Here is a 20,799-nt window from a genome sequence, read left to right on the forward strand (position 1 = left end):
ATTTTTCATCAGAATGATTCATTAGTAGATTTTTAGGAATTTTGCCCTGGTCTTTGGTGAATACAATAAACATATTAAGAGGAAATAAAATACTGAAGAGACTCTAAGTACAGTTTTCATGTGCGTGAACACAGTGTAGAGGCTTTTGTGTGTGTAGTTTGTATAATGAGGCTGCTGTACAGAAATTCTACTTTAAAAAGACAAATCTCTAATATAACTGCACTTTTGAAATTCGGGGTGGAAAATCAGAATTAGAAATACGTTATGTCTTTATGTTACAGTTGCTCAGATGTAAAGTGGAGAGAACTTAAGATGTAGAAAAAGAAAGTGTCAAGTGCGAAGTATGTAAGAAAAATAATAAATATAAATTAGTAGTAGTAGTTGTAGTCGTATTGGTATTATTATGCTACATTGTTAACACTAATATGTGAAATATTTAAGAATATATAATATGTGTGATCAGTATGTAGAGTGTGCAAAAAATATAAAGATATGTACCTTATGCTGTAATTTTGTTGGGGAAAAAAATTCAATGTCTTTTCAACAGTTTTTGTCTCTTATTTTATTTTATTTCATTTCATTTTTACCCATTTATTTTTAACCCATATTCACTTATAGAGCTGTAGTGATAAAATAATTTAAACTATAACACTAAAATAGTTTAAATAATTTAATTATTACATATATGAAATGACAGTAAAGTACACACGTCTGCAGTGAAGTGATAGTTGTTGTAGTTCATATTGTGGACTGTGGGTGGCAGCAGAACGAGTTCAGTCTAACCGGAAACGGTAGAAGAAGAAGTAGTGACGCCCAAACAAAGTGGACATGTGGGTCTGTGGACGGACTACAGGTTAAATATAAAACTATAAACTGAAGCTGCTGTTTTTTTAAGTGAACATGGACGAAGAACAGACGGTAAATTATCCTGCGTGTTTCTGTCACTCTGATAAAGACGGTTAATGACGTCACAAACGTTAAGCTACTAAATAGCGCGAACTTAGTGTTAGCTGGTCGCTTCACACCAACGTCTATTCAGTTATTATCGAGTTCATGTTATTTCGCGCACAAGATGAATTTCAAATGACGTTTAACTCAATTTAACACATTCTTCATAATGTGTACGAACTTATTTAACTATCGGCGCATGTTTCACTGCGGACTAACGTAATTTGATTAAGAAACATTGCGGGTTGTCACCAAGCTCAGTGCTGTGGACTCCAGCTAAACTAATGTCCCTCAGCCACAAAAAGCTTTATACCGCATCTGCTGTAAAGTCGGACAAATGTTTTTAAGACATTTTAAGCCTATTTCATAATTTACATCAACAGGAAAAGATTATATTTGATATTTTGAATGAAGTTTGGTGAGATGTGTCACTAGTTTTCTAAAATTAAATTAAAGAAGTTTTGTTAAGAGGGCAGAAAATATCACCAGTCGTTTGTAGGTAAAAACACAGCTGTAGGGTTATTATAGTTAATGTGCAGTTCTGGATGTGTTTAACTGTAATATTAGTGTTTGTCAGGTTCAGGTGTCATCAACACACACTGATACATTTAAACACAACAACAAAATTTGATTGTTTCCTGTGTTCAGACCAAAATAATTCAACTCACTGATGTACCTGTGTGTGTGTCTGTGTCCAGGCTGGGTACAGGGAGCCTTGTGCTGTGTGTCATGCAGTGGATTGGGGAGTTTCTGATGAGGGACGTTTCTACTGCAGATCCTGTCACAACGTCATCGAGGTAAACAACAACAACAACAACAGCTGAGGGATATTCCAGAAAGCAGGTTTAGTGAAAACTCTGAGTATGTTAACCCTGAAATGAGGGAAACTCTGAGTCTGTGAACCTAACATGCTCGCTGGCAGGTTTTCTTCAATAAACCTTGAGTTTTTCTCTGTCTCCTCCCTCTTACACGCTGTTTCATTTCCTCATTCATTCAGTCCGTGTCAAAGCTTGTATAGAAGCACATTAATTACCGGAGATTTACCGTCTGTCACAGTCTAAATCCTGCTGGGTATTAGTTTGTTACTCAGGACTGTCTTAAGTTACTGAATTTATGCACATCAATCATTTCTTTGGACTAGGGCTGCAACGATTAATCGACTAATCGATGACTAATCGACTATTAAAATAATCGGTGACTGTTTTAGTAATCGACTAGTCGGTTTGAGTCATTTTTCATAGAAAAGTACTATAAAAGTACCCCAAAATACTCTTACTGCAGCTTCTTATGTTGAAATATTGGCAGCTTTACACACTCTCCCATGACGGTGAACTAAAACCCTTTGGCGTGAGTAAGAAACAAGACATTAGATGACATAATTTTGAGGTTTGGGAGAAACAGACCGACATTTTTCAACATTTTAACACATTTTTCGATAAAATGATTAGTCGACTAATCGAAGAAATAATCGACAGATTAGTCGGTAATGAAAATAATCGTTAGTTGCAGCCCTACTTTGGACATCAGTTTTTGTCTTTACATTCAAATATTACACAGCGAGAATTCATCCTCAGCTCAGAATCAAACCTCTGCCCTTTTTATATTTATTATTTTTTATAACACTGTGCACAAGGATCAGACTGTCAGTCTGTTCGAGCAGCTCCCACATGTTTACTGCACATAATGTGTAGGTCGAGTTATTTAAATTTTAAAAATTGGTATGAAGCTTTAGACACGTAGTATAAATGACTAATGATCTCTATCACTGATGTCACTGGTCGCACTGATGGAACATAATTCCTACAGCCTAATATTGGGGATTATATGTTTATATTTCTGAGTGAGCAATGGTGCAGCATTTCAGTGTCTTTAAATTTACTACATTCATAGCTGAAATAAAGTCACTGAATGTTGTTGCGTCAAGATACAAATAGATGTCCAACATCTACTGTATTTTAACCTCAGCGTCTTTTATAATCACCAAACATATTATTACTGGGTCAGACTGTGAGTTTACAGTCATGTCTTTATGTCTTTGATCTATAGCCTAGCCTATATGTTTTAAATCTTCCTATTTTTCAGTTGCTGCCTCCTGTGTTTTTCCTCATCAGATTAAATCTGAACAAATATATTATTATATATTATCAATATAATATAATGTATCTACAGCCTGATACACAGTCAGATTCCACCACTTTATCTTCATTAAGGAAATGTAAGTCTGATAAATGACGAATAAACGGACAACACTGAATAAAACTTTTTTATTAACTTTATGGTTAACTTATTTACACTTTCCTCGCTCTGACTCAGGCTCTTCTTTTAAAGATAAATGTGCACCGTCTGCTGCACATGCATTAATATTTCTACATCCACTGGATTAAAATGAAGGTGCTGTCTTTTGTTTACCTGTTGCCATGGTGAATCGTGGAGTCGGAGCTCCATTGATGATGGCTTTTTATTGTCGGCTTAACTCAGAGTGAACATACTCAGAGTTGACTGAACTAACTCAAATCAGCTGTTCTGGAACCGGTAACTCAGAGTTTCCCATCTCAGGGTAAATCAACTCAGAGTTCAGTGGTAGACTCAGAGTTTGTTGAACCTCCTACCTGGAATACCCCTCTGATCTGATGGATGTTGTTACGGAGCACCAACAAACGTAACACCACATTAAAGTGTCAGATAAGGACTGTGAGCACAAAGACGTTCATTAAGAAACTCCTCCTGACAGTGAAGTGATCACATGATGAATTTCAGCCAATCAGACATGACTTACCCAACATTTGAAATATTTGTTTTGTCAACATTCAACCTACTGATATATTTGTCTGCAAAGAAAATCATTGTTTTAATATGTCCAGTAGCAGTTACCATGTGATGTTCATATCCCTGTGATACACCGATCAGCCAAATCATTAAAACAGTGGTGAGGTGAGTAACAATGATCATTTTGTGACAATACAATGTTCTGCTGGGAGACATTTGGACATAGTATTCATGTGGATGCCACCTGACGCCCTCCACTCTCCCAAACACCGCTGTGGGCTTTGTCACGGTCCTTGGATCATTCCTGAGCAGTTTCTGCAGTGTGGCATGGGACATTTTCCTGCTGGGGGGGGCACTGCCATCAGGGAGTGCTGCTGCCATGAGGAGAAAAATTTGATCTGCAGAGGTGTTTGGGTGGATGAAGCACGTCAAGTGGCATCCTCATGAATTTCTGGACCAAAAGTTCCCCAGGAGAACATTGCTTTGTAACAAGATGATCAATGTTACTCACTTCACCTGACAGTGGTTCGAATTTTTTTTCCTCACGACCTGCTAGCTACATGTCCTCTGAATATGCTGTGAAAAAGTCCGGTCTCTGTAGGCAGCCCTGGCTTCGCAAATAGCAACAAAAACATTGTGGTCCAGGCTGCACCAACCAGCCAGCGCGAGACCAGCAAAAGCAAGCATACACACATGAACGCGGTGCCCAGAGAGGCAGTTAGAGCTACAAGCTACAATGAGGCTAAAAGGCGAGCTAGCTCCGTTGTGTTTGATAACATTGTTGAACGTAAACAGAAGTGAAGTGTTTTTGTTGCCTACAGAGACCGGACTTTTTCACAGCATATTCAGAGGACATGTAGCTAGCGGATCATGAGGAGATGTTTGCTGTATGTGACAAAAACTTTGCAAGCTTAGGAAGAACATCTTTAAAAGAGCTGAAAGCAAAACCTACCAAAATTAAATAAACATGACAAATAAAAAGTGATACGTATATAATACGGGGTCAGTGTCACAGGACTGCACTATCAAAGTTAATTTTATTGTCAGTTCTGTCGTGTGTTCAGGACAAAGACGGGACTGAAAGCTGTTTGTCTCAGACCCCTGGTGATAAATGCAAGTGCAAAAACAAAAGAAAACAGAATAAGTATAAAAAGTAAGTAATAAAATTACAGTTGAAGAAAAACCCATGAAAAACATACAAGCAGCAACTTCAAATATAAGAGCATTGAACTCAGTTACTGTTAAGCAGCGAATGTTTATCATGTAGATGTATTAAGTAGTGCAGTACAGCCTAATGTGTGAGACATTAAGACGTCTGGTGGAGCTGCATCAAATGCTGCAGCAGTGACAGAAGGTTCTGTGGGAACGTCCAGAACATCTGAACAGGTTTTAAAAACTGATCGACAGAAACACTTTAGTTTGGGACAAAAACAAAACGTGTGAAAGTGTGGATGATGGCTCTGCAACATTTTAACTTTCTGAGCTGTTACAGAAAAGTTAAAGACTTTTCTTTCAAAATCCTGCACTAACTTCTCAAATGATCATTTTCAGTGAAGTTTATGTATAAATTTTGTTTAAAAAACAAACATACATGAAGCTACAAGTCACTGAGTTTTTTTTAGTTTCAGGGTGCAGTACTGCTGTTTGTCAGCAGGTGGCAGTGCAGCATCTCTGTACCAGTTTATATGGAGTTAGTGTGTCTCTGTCCATGTTAACATGTGAACGTGTCCAAACGTCCTCAGAGGACCAGAGAGGTGGTCGACCCAAACTTCACTCCGGGTTCCAACAGGGTCTCCACCATCAGCAAAGGAACCAGAACCAAGAGGCCCGGTCAGTGAGTCCGTCCGTCCATTCACTGTGTCTGATTGAAAATGACTCAAATGATTAATCAGTTATCCAAATAAATACCAATAATGTTTCTGTCCAGTGATGAATTGACTTTTCAGCTCTGAAAAGAAATGAAAAATTAAGGCTGCAGATCAATATTCTTCATCATTTTGTTAAATAAAGCACCTGTTTGGTGTTTTGGGTTCATTGCTGAAATGATTAATTATTAATAATTTAGATAATTAATATTTGATGTGATTTTTTTCAAGTTAAAAAGCTCTTTTTTCTCTGTAATTTTTAATGAATAATTTTTGGGTTTTGAATTGTTGGTAAGATGAAACAAAACATTAAAAGACATTACGTTTAGCTCTGGGAAAAGTATGATGGATAATTTTTGTCATTTTGTCATTGCAGCTCTGATAACAACCTCGTAAACCATTTTTAACGCAGCGTAACTTTAAATTAAATGAATTAAATAATCTACAGAAACCTTCATCATTGACGTGACGTGATGGACAATCACGATGAAACTCAGCAGCTGAATTATTTGTACTTATTAAATGTGACATGACGCTGTTGAGCAACAGATTTGGTCGTTGTCGGTGTTTTTCAGAGCGCGGGCGTCAGTGGGTGATCTGTGAGGGTTTCCAGTTCATCCTGAGAAACCAGGCCGACGCTCTGATCAGACTGGGAGTCAGTGCACGTTTCAAGGTGTGTGGTTTTTAATGGACGCTGCAGAGGAAGAAGACGGTACCTGCTGAGAGTCAGAGCTGATTCTAATGTCGCTGTTTCAGGATGAAGTCTTGTGTCAGCTGTGGAGAATCTACCTGCAGAAGAGTCGACAGGCGTTCACACACAACCCACTGAGGACCTCCAGCTTCAGAGTGGTAAGGGCACAAACTACACAAACGTGCACACACATTAATACAATTTTATTGTCTTATAAAGATAGATAGATGTGGCCAGAGGTATTACGTTTTACGGTTGTCCGTCTGTCCGTCCCCCATTCTCGTGAACACAATATCTCAACAGTGCCTCGAGAAAATTTCTTTAAATTTGACACAAAAGTCCACTTAGACTGAAGAATGAACAGATTAGAATCAAATGTCCATAATTCAGTGTCATATCTCAGGAACAGAAGGAGAGACATTTGGTCAGATACTGAATTGGTGACTCTAATCTTGAAACTTATTGTATAGATCTTCTGTGTGTGAAGCGTCCATGTTTTCACTGACATGGATGGAAACTGTTAGGCTGCTCTCAGACCTAGAATCGTCTCCTTTGGTCTGAATCAGAGAATAATGTTGTTCCAAAGTTGTATAATTGCCTAAAGTTGGTTCGTGTTCTCACGGCAGCATTTACAAGTGGACCAGATCAAATGCCTTGTGTGAGAAAGCTGCTCTTGATTGGTCAGAATTTCCATGTGGGAAAAATCCAGGAAGTAAAGCAAACATTGAAGAAGGGTACACTTGCAAGATAAACATGACACTTTCTAATGTCACAATGGAGGGACAACTACGCAAGTTGATTTTAGCGCTGCTCATCATGGACTATATTGCTGTCATTGTTCATTTTAGTCAAACCATACAGTTTGAAAACGAGGTGCGGCTCCAACTAGAAAACAATGTTTTGATGCATTGGATGTGCTGAATGTGCATATTAAGGCAGTACAGGAGGAGGTGCACATTAATAATCCTCCAGGACTGTGACATGCTCATGTTTAACCCAAACAATGTGTCATGTGACTGCAGTTGGTTCAGATCCGCACTGAGGGGGCAAACCAACCTGAGGTCGACTGAACCAAACCAAACAGGGCAGGTGTGAATGCACCCTCAGAGAAACTTGACGGGTTCGCGGAGTCATACAACTGCAGGGCGGTAGTTGCACTTTGGCTTTAAGTTGTAGAATATTAAATTAGTTTTAACTTTTGTGGTGTAAAACTGTAAAAATCCCGACTTGAATAGATTTTAGAAGTTAAGTTGATTTTATAATCTGTTTGAAAGGATTTCAAATGTTATTTGACTCTGTCTCTCCTTAGCAACGTCCGGACTCGGAGTCAGACAGTGCAGCTGAGATGTCCATCATGTCGGCCAGTGAGACGGACGGAGACACAAACCTGTCCAGTACCGCCGGCTCCAACGCAGGTAGATTCATTCATCCATCAGTCAGTTAATCAGTGTGATGAACTCAGTGGAAACAGTTTATGAAAATTTGAACGTCCTGTGTCCACTGTAAAAAAACAAACAAACAAAAAAAAAACTTAAACTTATATAATCTAACATGAAGGCCTGATAACCAAAGTAATATTCTGAGTTCTGAGTTCTCAATCTTTTTTTTTTAAGTTTCAGCTGCTCTTTTTAATGAAGAAACAAGATTTAATTCAGAAATACAAATGTTTTTCCTTTAAATAATCAGATTAACAGAAATGCAAAATAAAGTTTTACAAATTTCAGAAATTAAATTCAACTATTTATCAGTTTTTGACAGAAATCTTCATTATAATCTGAACTATATGAAATAAAAAATGTTTTAAAACGGGCCGGTTTTCACGTGATTGGCTGTGACCTGCGACCGGCCGGTCAGTCTAAAATATGCCGATTTAAAACGCTGGTCAAATTTCTGCCGCGCCGCATGATTGACATCGTGTAACATCAGCAGCGCACACTTTTTTGTCTATTCAAGAAATTACCCACAAATGCTATACACCAAGAAATACTATTTTTATTTATCCATGTTTTTATTTATGCATGCCTTTTTTACTTATTTATTTTAATACTGTACCTGAAGTTATATTTGAGCAAAAAGGAAAATGTTTCTTAACCAGTGTCACTGTTTTTGTTTGTTTGAGATGATTATTGAAAAACTGGTTGTATCTTGGTTAAAATGTTCTAATAAAGGAAAGATAGAAAATATTACAATATCTTGTGTGCTGTAAAGTGGTTTGAAAAAAATTAAGTCGGTATCGGCCCAAAAAATTGTAATCTGTGCAAGTCTAGTTTGGATGGATTCGGTGTCTTTGTATGATCCGTAGTGACATGTGACAGTGTTAAGGTGCTTGACGGTCCTGCAGTAGGTGAAATGTACCTTTACCTGCACAGGTAGCTCCAGTGATTGGTCGCAGTATTCAGGCTCACTGGATGCCGCCAGCTACCTGTCAGCACGGATGAAGAGGAGTCGCCACAGTCTGATGACCATGAAGAAGACTTTGGCTCTGATCCACCTCGCTCTGACCTGGATCCGGGAGCCACTGACGCTCAGCGACCTGCTCAGGTAACGACACACACAAGCCTGTGTAGGTAACGACACACATCTGGATGTTCAGCCACAGGGAGGGACTTCACTGAGTCCAACACCACACAAACAGATACTAAAACTACAGAATTAATCAGTCAATATAAAGAAAGTTGATCACTGACATTATTAATCTGTCTGTTCTGGTGACGTGAGAGGAGAATTTTTTTTAATATTTCCTTTATTATAAGCTCAAATCATCACCAGGTGTTTTGTGTTCATAGAGCTGAGTGTCGTCAGCATAAAAAAACAGACAATACATACTATATATATTTTTTCTGCAAGAAGATGCATGTAAACTAAAAACAACAGAGGACCTAAAATCGAGCCCTGTGGCACACCACAAGTGAGATGTGCAGTAGAGAAAGACTTCATGGAGTCTGAGACCCCTCAAACAGATACTGAAACTAATTTAGTATACAGAAAAGTGATCGCTGACATTATAGGTCAACATTTATCAAATAAAAACACTGAACATGGAGGTCACAGCCTCTTAAATATTGTTCAGAGTTTTTAAGACAGAAGTCACGTCCTGTTCTGGTGACATAAGATGAGAATTTGCAGTGATATTTCACATTTTATTAACTCAAATAATCAGCAGGTGTTGTATGTTCATACAGCTGAGTGCTGTTGGTATAAACAACAAAAAAAAATTACATTTATATTATATTCTCTGCAAGAAGAAGCATGTAAACTGAAAACAACAGAGGACATAAAATCAAGCCATGTGGCACACCACAGGTAAGATGTGCAGTAGAGAAGGACTTCAAGGAGTCCGAGACCCCTCAAACAGGAACTTAAACTGTAGATTGTTTCAGATTTTTGTAGTCAGGTAACTGCTCAGTAGTATTTCCTGTCTCCTGACGTGAAGGTCTGAACACCAGGTATAAATTCTGGTGGGGAAACATGGGAATACTTTAGTTTTTGTTCTCGTAAAGTAGTCAAATCTAGATATATTCAGTCTAAAACTACTGGAATCAGTCTGTAAAATATCTACCAGACTAAGAATTAAAATTGTAATAAATGTTGTTGATTTGTTTTCTTGGCTGGAAAAAACAACGTTTTCCTGGAAAGTTCTGGAACATTTAGTTGGTGTGTTTGTGTGCAGGTTGGTGAATGAGGGTCACGTCCCATATGTCAACGCCTACGAGGAACTTCCTGACGAGATGAAACTCGAAGGCAAAGACGCTCTCATCTTCAGAGTAGAGGTCAGAAATCAATCAGCTCCTGATACTGAATCAATACTGTGATCAGTCATAGATTTAAAGGGCCAGTGTTTGTCTGTGTTTGTCAGCTAAATAAAACACCACCGAGTGAATGTAAGTTTTGTGCACTTGTTTTTCTCCACAGAGTGTCCCATCCCACCGGGCGGTGCATAAGGAGGCTCAGACTCTGATTTTGTTCCTGCAGCTTCCTGCTTGTCCTCCAATCACTCGTCAGAGTCTGCTGCACCCGGCTCTGCTCAGTGTGCGCTACCTAACCGACGCTAATCTGCCCGGTAACAGCAGGACTAGTAGGACTAGTAACAACACTAATAACCCTGCTGGTGGTACAAACATTATTTAACTAATAACTTCTGATTGGTGGATTATTTGTTCCTTGTTTTCTCTGTTTCCAGACGAGCTCCACCCGTGGGTCTGCAGGCTGATGGAGCGCGCCGGTATGGCGGATCAGACATTATACACGTTCGACCTCCTGTCTCGTCCCGTCCTGCCGCGTTACGATGTCCAGACCGCTGCCGTTATCATCGTCACCATGAAGCTCATCTTCGGCCTGGACGACCACACTGAATGGTGATTATTAAAGTCACTTCAACATAACACCACAAATGTTTTTTAAATATTTATTTATAGATAATAAATTATTTAGTTTGGTGGTACTAATATCAGGTTCTTTTATGTGCATGTGTATGTTCATCTTTTTGTTCTTGTGTAAAAATAATAATAATAATAACCAAAATTTGAGTTAAACTGATCCTTTTAATCAGTATATTTATGGATCAGCTGATTTCATGTCCACAGCAGCAGATTAAATTTAAATGAGAAAACTCATTGAAACAAAACAATCCTGATGAGATTCTGTAAACTCGTCTGATTGGACGGATTTCAGTGATTTTTAAGAGCCAATCAGGAAGAAGACCAGCTGTGATGCGTTTCTTGCCTGGAGAATAAAAAAGAAAATATTTTAAAGACTGACTTTATGAAACATGATGGATCACTCAGAGAAGGAAGGTTTAAAAGTTTAAAAGTTAAATTTAAAGAGTCACTTTTGTTTTTGTCTTTCAGGGATTTATCCAACGAAGCAGCTGATCAGGACGACACAGGTGAGTTCTTCACCTCCGCACTCATATTTATTTGTATTTTTAAAATCTGTTAATAAAACTAGTATTTACTATCCTTGGTTTCAAACCTTTATTAAAAGTGTGATACTGTTTGAACATTTCATTTTAATGATACTGAACCTCAGTGACGTTGAGCAGCTTCAAACTGTCTGAGAACTCAAACATCTTCAGTTCATTAAACTTCAGTCTTTACTACAATTATATCAAAGCTCTCCTGAAAGTGACCATTTAAAAAGTTGATCAGGATTTTTATGTTGTATAAAACATGCTTTTATTTTTAACGTCACATCAAACAATTCAAATTAAAATAAAAGTAAAATTAATCAATAAACAGAATCGATGACGTTTGAGTTTGAATTTGTAACAAAATCATTTCTTCTTCTTCAAACATCCAGTTTGATCATTTAAACAACTTCCTCCTATAAAATATTAGTCTGTCCCTCAAAGACATTTTTATGTTACGTACTTTTTTTAAAAGACACATTTTTCAATGAAATTAAAGATTTCAAATAAAGGAAAAATCTGAAGTTTAATTTCTGAACACTGTAAAGTTCAGAGTCTGTGGATGTCTGTTCATGTTTTAATGTTCCAGATACATTTTAATATTTCCCACCAGTTACATTCAGAAATATAAAATATGTATAAAGGTATAATGTTCACTACAATATGCACATCAATAGAATAAAAATAAGAATAAGAATAAACATAAGAAATATGTATAGTTAAGTGCGTTATATGTTGAATAAATATATACATTCAACTATGGTGGTCGATATGGTGCTAAAATAATATCAGGATATTTCAGGGTATTTTTGACAATATTCTTGACAATATGAAAATTTTATTATTAATTTAAGAAGAATTGTAACAAAATCAGTGATATAGTTTCACAGTTTGTTTCAAATATTCAGTAAAAACAAAAGAAAAATTATCTCTCATTTCTTTAGTTTGTGAACAACAGTATCAGCCTGTATAATTGTTAAAATAATAATAAATACTGTTTTCTGACAGGAGACATGTTTAATGTTCGGAGGTGGTTCAGACTGGTGCAGGCTGCTCTGATCAGAGCTCAGCAGAGGAGACAACACGACGTCGCCAGGTGAGACATGAGCTGCTGCGACACCTGCAGAGTCTGAGGTCATCACTCCACCTGACATCTGTTCACAGGTTTAAAACCAGTTTGTTCTGGTGACTCACGACATTGTGTGACCAGTCTGCACTCTGTAAACCTGCTCCCTTTAATGTCAAATAATTATAAAACTGTGATTTTCAAATCTCTGGTTAACAAACTTCAGAATGTTCATCTCTGAGTTTCTGCAGTTTTTCATTTGCAAACGTTCTCAGGAATATTTGTCTGAATATTATGTTGGTGATTTCAAAGGATTTAAAAACTGAAGCTTTAAATGTAGTTTCTGTTTCTCAGTCTGCTCTTTGATGTTAAAGGTTTGATCAGCTCAGGTTTAACAGAGCACACTGACAAACTTTAACATTTAAATGAAGGAAATTTGAGGCATTGAATTCATAAAGTGAGGTGAGTTTATATCAAAGGGGTGTCTATAGATGAGGCGCTTTAAAGATTTGTCTGTTTGACATTTATTCACCTTTTTAAAAACATGATCTCTCTCCGTCTCTGCAGGAAACAGTGGACGGCCAAGAAACCGCTGTATGCCAACAGCATCAAGAAATGTGTTGTGATGAAGAGGAAGAGTAAGAATCCGAGTCATCACATTGATTTTTAAAATCTGACACAGGGACAGATATCTGAGTGTATATGAAGGGAGGACAGAGTCAGTGTTACAGAGACATGTTCATAAGACGTTCTGGGTCTTAATGTTAAACATACTGTATGTTTTGATACTGCAGCGATATAAAGGTCATTATTAATGAGTTCTGTCACTGCTGTTATTTTTTTATGGCTCCGCGCCGGCGACAGCCGTGGCTGGAAGTGTCATGTTTTCGGTTTGTCTGTCCGTATGAACCGTCCGTCCCATCTTGACCTGGTGTGTCTGTGTGTTTGCAGGAATAGCAGAGCAGGTGCAGATCTGCTTTGAGAAGCTGTCCTCTCGACCAGCAGGCGTTGAGCGTGTCGATCCGTCCAGCTTCAGGTTCTGCTGGGGGGACGAGGACGGAGCGGATGGTCCCAGTCTGCACCACAAGAAGCTGGATGGGGTTGTGACCCTGAAACGCAACGTCCTGGTTCCCTCCAACTCTACATACTGGCACCCAGCGCTCAGAGCCTGCAATCCCCGGTACCTTTAACTACACATCACTTGATCTTTGACCCCAGGGCTTCAGACCCTGCAGGTAGAGACTCTTCCTCCCCTGATGTCTTCTTCTTCTTCCTCTCTACAGGCACTGTATGAGTCATTACTCAGAGGTGGAGGCAACGCTACCTCGGACGTTCGTCTGGTTGCTGCAGCTCTTCTGCTTCATGCTGGACTTGAAGCCGGCGTACCTGTACGAGGAGGTGCTGAGGGTGGAGAGACGGGTCGTTGGCAGCAAAATGCCCAGGAGGAGGAAGAGGAGGACAAAGACCAGGACTGAGACCAGGGCTAGGTCGAAGAGCAGGACGCCACTGAGAGGAAGAAAAACAAGATGAAAAACCTTCAAGTAACGTCAGCTGTTTGTTGAGCGCCAGTAATTTAACATCACGTTAAACCTGGGCGCGTTCAAGGATACTCAGAAATCAGAGTTCTAAGAGTCGTCTTCTGTGTGAAAATCAAACCCTGACTGAAGCCGACAAGGACGCTGTTGAAGGTTTGATTTCAGCGGCAGTCGGTTCCTGAAAGAAACACTGACCATGTTTACACACAAAATATTTCAGTTTTACCCTCAGTCTGAAAATATTCCTACTGAGCTGTTGACATGCAGCTGTGCAGACTCTGATAACATGCCGTTTATCACATCAGAATATGGAGAATGGCTGTCTGGTCATTTTGTGTCTTTGCATCAAAGAAACAGAATTATTTTCCTACCAGTGGTGGACTTGTTGGACCGTGTGAACACAGACACCCTCTTTCAATTCTTTAGCCATCTTCTTTAAAAGGTCGACGTTGTGATATTTGCTCATATATATCAGTTTTTCATGATGTTTAAAAGTCGGTAGGTTTCTGCTTCTGACCAGAAATTAGGACTTTTCTTTTCGACATGTATCTCTACACCAAAGTCTGAAGAACTGTTGGTTTGTGTTGAACCCACAGAAGTGACAGACACGAGGCTGTGCGTCACAAACTGCAGTAGAAACACACGCCAAGACACACATTCTGGATGCTTTGTCTTTCTGTCCAAATAATGCTCCTAAAACCTGAATAATAATCGACATATCTCACTTCTGTATTGGAAAATTGCTTCTTTGGGATCAGTGCCTAACTCGAAGTATCTAAACCAGAAGTCTTTAATGTTTTTCGGGCCGTAGACCCCTCAGCTCAGAGACTGACAGACAGGGACCCTCTGTTACATATTCTGTATGAAACTAAACTGTACTTTAAATAATTCTCTGAATATTTTCAGCTCCTCTCTTGTTCACCTGGAGCTACGGAGCGACGGTGTGTTAGCCTCACCTTCTGCACTTTCACTGTTTGTCTCTGAGGTGGACGGAGTGTCACAGTCTCTCGCTCCAAAACTCACAAAATGATCCATCATGGCTCAAAATAATGCCCGTAAACATTTGGCCAGTATGTGAAAATACAACATGTCTGTTAGTGAACTAGTTCACCTCGCTGTTATTGACAGGTGCTGCACAGTGATTTAGCTTGCTCACATGAAGCACAGGGACTGATGGGTAACAGCCAACCTGTCATTAACATGTTCTGTAAATTACAAGGATGTTTTTGTTTGTTTCAAATAAGCAGATTTATTTTGCTGATTATACGTTGGATTCATTCTACTGTGAATTTTCAGACATATTTTAACTTTTGAAAAACCAAACAAGAAACGTAAAACTTCAGTTATCCAACAGTAATTTGGTGTTCCTCCTGCAGTAACTCTCTGTTAAAGAACATGCTGTTCACACGACCTGTATTAAATTCAGAATATTGTCATATTTGGAATAACAGTGGAATATTAGTGTGTGTGTGTGTGTGTGTGTGTGTGTGTGTGTGTGTGTGTGTAAAAGTAGCTACTGACACAAAGACATTATCATCCAAATTATGATATCATTCCTCTGTCTGTTAAAATGTTCATTTATCTCCTGTTTTTGAGTGTTTTTGTATCTTAGAGTCTCTTTTCTCTCCTGTAAACATACTTTTTAAGACTCCGTTCACTCGGTCAGATGTGATGTAGAGATAACGATTTACCTGCCCGTCATTTAAACCAACACCTCACTGTTAGCTTGTGGTTATTCAGCCGAGCAGAATCATGTCAGGAGTGTGTTTGCATTTCAGCTGGAAAACTGTAAAACATTAAAGGTCTGATTTATTAATGGAACTCTTGAGTTCACAGTGCAGGTGAGACAGGTGTGTGTGTGTGTGTGTGTGTGTGTGTGTGTGTGTGTGAGTGTGTGAGAGAGAGAGATTCACTAAACCACGGCCATTTTAACCGATCTAATCACATCTTGATTTCACACCTGTGTTTGATACTTACAGTCAGCTGACATCTGTCCTGCTCTCTGATTGGCTGTCGTTCAAGGCTCAAAGATGAAGTTACTGTAAAATGAGCCTTTGTTTCTTTGTTTGTTTGTTTTTTTTAAAATGAGCCCGACAGTTCAAACATGATGATCAGAAATGTTTCTGATGAATACAAAAGTCTGAAACTGAAACAGATTCAAAATCAGTCGTCTGTAAAAAAAAAAAAAAAAAAATCTGTTTAATCATCTGATTTATTGTTTGAACTGTTTTCTATAAAAACCAAATCCTGTCTCGTTCTGCGTCTCTGTGTGATGTCACAGTGAACTGAATATTTGGAGGGGACAAACATTAGGAGACGTCTCTGTAACATTGTTCTGATCAGGTTGTTTTTCAGGCTCAAGACAAAGAAACATCAGAGAGCTGCAGCGACAGGAAGTGAGCAGCAGGAGGCGACAGACACAGCAGAGCGGCGCCTTCATTCATACTGAAACTGAGCTGCAGTGATTCTACAGCAGGTACACACACACACACACTGTTACACTAATGAGGTTTGTTTATGTAATTATTGTGTGATGACACGCCCACACACAAGACACTGAAATATATTAATGACCTTGTGACATCACAAACAACTGCTAATAAAACATGAATTCATCAGAAATTAACTTTTAATCAAAGCCTTTAAATCATCATAAAATAAAACATGAAATCATCTTCAGTCTCGCATCAGTCATTAAACCTGTTTCCACAGCTGACAATATTTACAATGCATAAATAATGTCTGGTGTCGTGTAAATCTGAACTCAAGCTGTCATTACTTTGTTGAATCAGCAGTGATGTGATGCAGCAAAGTGTATTTACTCAAGTACAACTTTAAAGGAACTTTACATGTGTATTTTCTTTTCCTATCATGACATAATTTTACTCCTCTGCATTTATCAAACAGCTTTAGTTACGTTACAAATTAAGATTTTCATACACAAAACATGAAGATTTTATAAAGTGTGATGTTTTGTTATTAGTTAAACTCTTTGGTCAGACAGCAGAAACATCTGTTGATCAATGAGTTCACAGAAAACTGATGTAAAACTATTCTGATGGGTGAATTATTCATGTAAAAACATTTAGTGTCACATATGTAAAGTTTTGCTTCTTTTTCTTTTGATTATTGTAATTTATTTGAATAATTTTAATTTATTTTTAATGATTTAATTTTTCTTTCAATAAATACATTTTTTGAAAATATTTTTAATGTATTGCTAATATTTAAATAATTAAGATTTTAGTTTTTTTGATCATTTAATTTTGTTTTATTGTGTAAAAAATAATTTTAAGTTATCTTTATAATTTAAATTTTCTTTTAATAGTTTTTTTTTTAAATGTTTTTATTGTTAATATTTTTACTTTAGATTTTATTAGTTTTTTTTGTTAAAATGTTTTTTGAAAAAATCATTTTAATGTTTATATTTTGATATTTTTGTAATTTAATGCAGCTACATTTTGAATCACAGTGTACATACAGTGTGGTATAAGCGCTGCAGTAAACGATGTGATCGCGTGAGTAAAATGATGCAGACATGTGGAATATTTCTGTCTCTCTCGGTGTCTCCGTCTCGCTGACACTCAGAACTAAATGTTTCTGAGCTCTGAAGTCGCAGCAGGTAAAAATGTAAACAAGGTTTTCAGGAGTCATTTGAGGACATGGTAAAAATAAATCTGTCTGGACGCCGGAATCAACCAGCCGCATGTGAATGCAGCACTGTGCCGAGGTGACGGGAGGTAACGGCTGCTCTCTATAGTATCGCCATGGCAACATGCCCAAGCTCTCAAGTTACCTAGCAACAGCCGCAGCGTATAACGGAGGAACGAGTGTGTCCTCATCTGATGTCAACGTCTCATCTGTGTGAGGCTGATGTGGAGTGACAGTTAATATGAAGACATGTTCACTGTTTATTAATATGTTGTTTTTATTGTTTATTTTAATCTTTGTTTTGTTTATGTTGTTTACTCTTTGTGTGAGATCAGACTGTTTCACCTGAAACGACTCCAACAGGCAGAATGAGGTCACTGCAGCAGTGAGGACAAAGACTGTCTGAAAACTCAACTTCATAACTGCAATGAAATGATTTTAAAAATCATATTTGACATGAGACCACGTGCACCTGGTGGTGTCGACCCCCACCTGTCTCCAGGTCCCCCAAAGCTCCGCCCACCAGCCTCCACACACCTGACAGTTATCAGTTTAACATTTTGTGTTGTGAGTTGCTGACGTGTGTTGTGAGTTGCTGATGTGTGTTGTGAGTTGCTCATGTGTGGTGTGAATTGCTGATGTGTGTTGTGAGTTGCTGACGTGTGTTGTGAGTTGCTGACGTGTGTTGTGAGTTGCTGGTGTGTGTCGTGAGTTGCTGACGTGTGTTATGAGTTGCCGACGTGTGTTGTGAGTTGCTGACGTGTGTCGTGAGTTGCTGATGTGTGTTGAGTTGCTGACGTGTGTTGAGTTGCTGATGTGTGTTGAGTTGCTGATGTGTATTGTGAGTTGCTGGTGTGTGCCGTGAGTTGCTGACGTGTTTTGTGAGTTGCTGATATGCGTTGTGAGTTGCTGACATGTTGTGAGTTGCTGATGTGTGTTGTGAGTTGCTGACGTGTGTTATGAGTTGCTGATGTGTGTTGTGAGTTGCTGACGTGTGTTCTGAGTTGCTGATGTGTGTTGTGAGTTGCTCATGTGTGTCGTGAGTTGCTGATGTGTGTTGTGAGTTGCTCATGTGTGTTTTGAGTTGCTGATGTGTGTTCTGAGTTGCTGATGTGTGTTCTGAGTTGCTGATGTGTGTCGTGAGTTGCTGACGTGTGTCGTGAGTTGCTGATGTGTGTTGTGAGTTGCTCATGTGTGTCGTGAGTTGCTGATGTGTGTCGTGAGTTGCTGACGTGTGTCGTGAGTTGCTGATGTGTGTTGTGAGTTGCTCATGTGTGTCGTGAGTTGCTGACGTGTGTTGTGAGTTGCTCATGTGTGTCGTGAGTTGCTGACGTGTGTTGTGAGTTGCTGACGTGTGTCGTGAGTTGCTGACGTGTGTCGTGAGTTGCTGATGTGTGTTGTGAGTTGCTGATGTGTGTTGAGAGTTGCTGATTTGTGTTGAGTTGCTGACGTGTGTTGAGTTGCTGACGTTTGTTGTGAGTTGCTGATGTGTTCTGAGTTGCTGATGTGTTGTGAGTTTCTGACGTGTGTTGTGAGTTGCTGATGTGTGTTGTGAGTTGCTGATGTGTGTCGTGAGTTGTTGATGTGTGTCGTGAGTTGCTGATGTGCGTTGAGAGTTGCTGATGTGTGTTGAGTTGCTGACGTGTGTTGAGTTGCTGATGTGTGTTGAGTTGCTGATGTGTATTGTGAGTTGCTGGTGTGTGCCGTGAGTTGCTGACGTGTTTTGTGAGTTGCTGATATGCGTTGTGAGTTGCTGACATGTTGTGAGTTGCTGATGTGTGTTGTGAGTTGCTGACGTGTGTTATGAGTTGCTGATGTGTGTTGTGAGTTGCTCATGTGTGTTTTGAGTTGCTGACGTGTGTTCTGAGTTGCTGATGTGTGTTGTGAGTTGCTCATGTGTGTCGTGAGTTGCTGATGTGTGTTGTGAGTTGCTCATGTGTGTTTTGAGTTGCTGATGTGTGTTCTGAGTTGCTGATGTGTGTTGTGAGTTGCTCATGTGTGTCGTGAGTTGCTGATGTGTGTTGTGAGTTGCTCATGTGTGTTTTGAGTTGCTGGAGTTGTTGGTGTGTATTGTGAGTTGCTGATGTGTGTTGAGAGTTGCTGATTTGTGTTGAGTTGCTGATGTGTGTTGAGTTGCTGACATTTGTTGAGTTGCTGATGTGTATTGTGAGTTGCTGGTGTGTGTCGTGAGTTGCTGATATGTGTTGTGAGTCGCTCATGTGTGGTGTGAATTGCTGATGTGTGTTGTGAGTTGCTGATGTGTGTTGTGAGTTGCTGATGTGTGTTGAGTTGCTGACGTGTGTTGTGAGTTGCTGATGTGTGTCGTGAGTTGCTGATGTGTGTTGTGAGTTGCTGTTTTGTGGATTGCTGTTGTGTTTTGTAAGTTGCAGTCGTGTTGTGAATTAGTGTTTTGTTTTCTGGTGATGTGTGTGGTGATATTTATATTGCTGTCGTGTTTCATGAAATTGCCCTTTTGTGAAATGCTGCTGTGTTTTGTGATTTGCTCTTCAGGGCCACCGTACAAACACTGTGAGGTTACCTAGCAACAGCCGCAGCATGTAACGGAGGAACATCATGTCCTCATCTGATATCAGCATCTGGTCTGAGCGAAGCTGATGTAAAGTGACAGTTTATATGACGAGATGTTTGACATCAGCTTTAAGTCTTCATATTCATCTTTATTTTTATTTTATTTTAATTCGTTTTATTTTATTGAGTGTTTCCAGCTCTGACTGAGATCACACTATTTCACCTGAAACGACCCCGAGAGGGAAAATGAGGTCACTGCAGCAGCCGAGAACAAAGACTGTCTGAAAACTCAACTTTATGTCACAGTTAAAATCTTCAGAGGCGAGTTTCAGAGAGCAGAAAATAATATTCAGATAAAACAAAACATTTATGATCTGATATTAACATAAAGATCTTTGTTTCTGTGTCCACAAACACAGGGGAGGACAGAGACAGGCAGGTGAGGACGGAGACAGGCAGGTGAGGACAGAGACAGGCAGGTGAGGACAGAGACAGACAGGTGAGGACAGAGACAGGCAGGTGACGACAGAGACAGGCAGGTGAGGACAGAGACAGACAGGTGAGGACGGTCTCCTTCCTCTGTCCTCACCTGTCTGTCTCTGGAGACGTCATTTAAAGGGACAGTTCAGGCTGTTACCTACAGCAGACGACAGTCAGCACGTCCTCAGTTTAGAGAAGCAGACTGGAGTCTGAGACAGAAGCTCAGTGACGTCCTGCAGTGGACGGGTCAACAACAAAACATATTTTAGACACCTGAAATAACCAATATCAGCTTACATTGTATTAAATATATTTTCACTGCTTAACCTTTCTGTCAGACGGTGATTTCCAACAGGGAACTG

The 20,799-nt window shown here is 39.1% G+C and overlaps 1 protein-coding gene across 1 annotated transcript; it reads left to right on the forward strand.

Moving 5' to 3' along the window:
• Positions 1-790: 790 nt before the first annotated feature.
• On the forward strand, positions 791-15,589 carry taf1b (TATA box binding protein (Tbp)-associated factor, RNA polymerase I, B). Its single transcript, XM_033647908.2, has 15 exons — positions 791-918; positions 1,647-1,745; positions 5,457-5,544; positions 6,155-6,252; positions 6,336-6,428; positions 7,580-7,685; positions 8,640-8,811; positions 9,941-10,040; positions 10,183-10,330; positions 10,451-10,625; positions 11,118-11,155; positions 12,185-12,272; positions 12,810-12,880; positions 13,194-13,422; positions 13,526-15,589. Exons 1-15 carry the CDS (start codon positions 901-903, stop codon positions 13,770-13,772), a joined length of 1,770 nt encoding a protein of 589 aa, XP_033503799.1. The 5' UTR covers positions 791-900; the 3' UTR covers positions 13,773-15,589.
• The last annotated feature ends 5,210 nt before the right edge of the window (positions 15,590-20,799 follow it).

The sequence above is a fragment of the Epinephelus lanceolatus genome, chromosome 13 (assembly GCF_041903045.1).
Source record: "Epinephelus lanceolatus isolate andai-2023 chromosome 13, ASM4190304v1, whole genome shotgun sequence".
NCBI lineage: Eukaryota > Metazoa > Chordata > Actinopteri > Perciformes > Serranidae > Epinephelus > Epinephelus lanceolatus.

What these genes read in the sequence shown, in the direction of transcription:
- taf1b (XM_033647908.2), top strand. An exon ending in CTGGACGACCACACTGAATG is followed by an intron (nt 10,626 to 11,117) that starts GTGATTATTAAA and finishes TTTGTCTTTCAG; the next exon opens with GGATTTATCCAACGAAGCAG. An exon ending in TGTTGTGATGAAGAGGAAGA is followed by an intron (nt 12,881 to 13,193) that starts GTAAGAATCCGA and finishes GTGTGTTTGCAG; the next exon opens with GAATAGCAGAGCAGGTGCAG.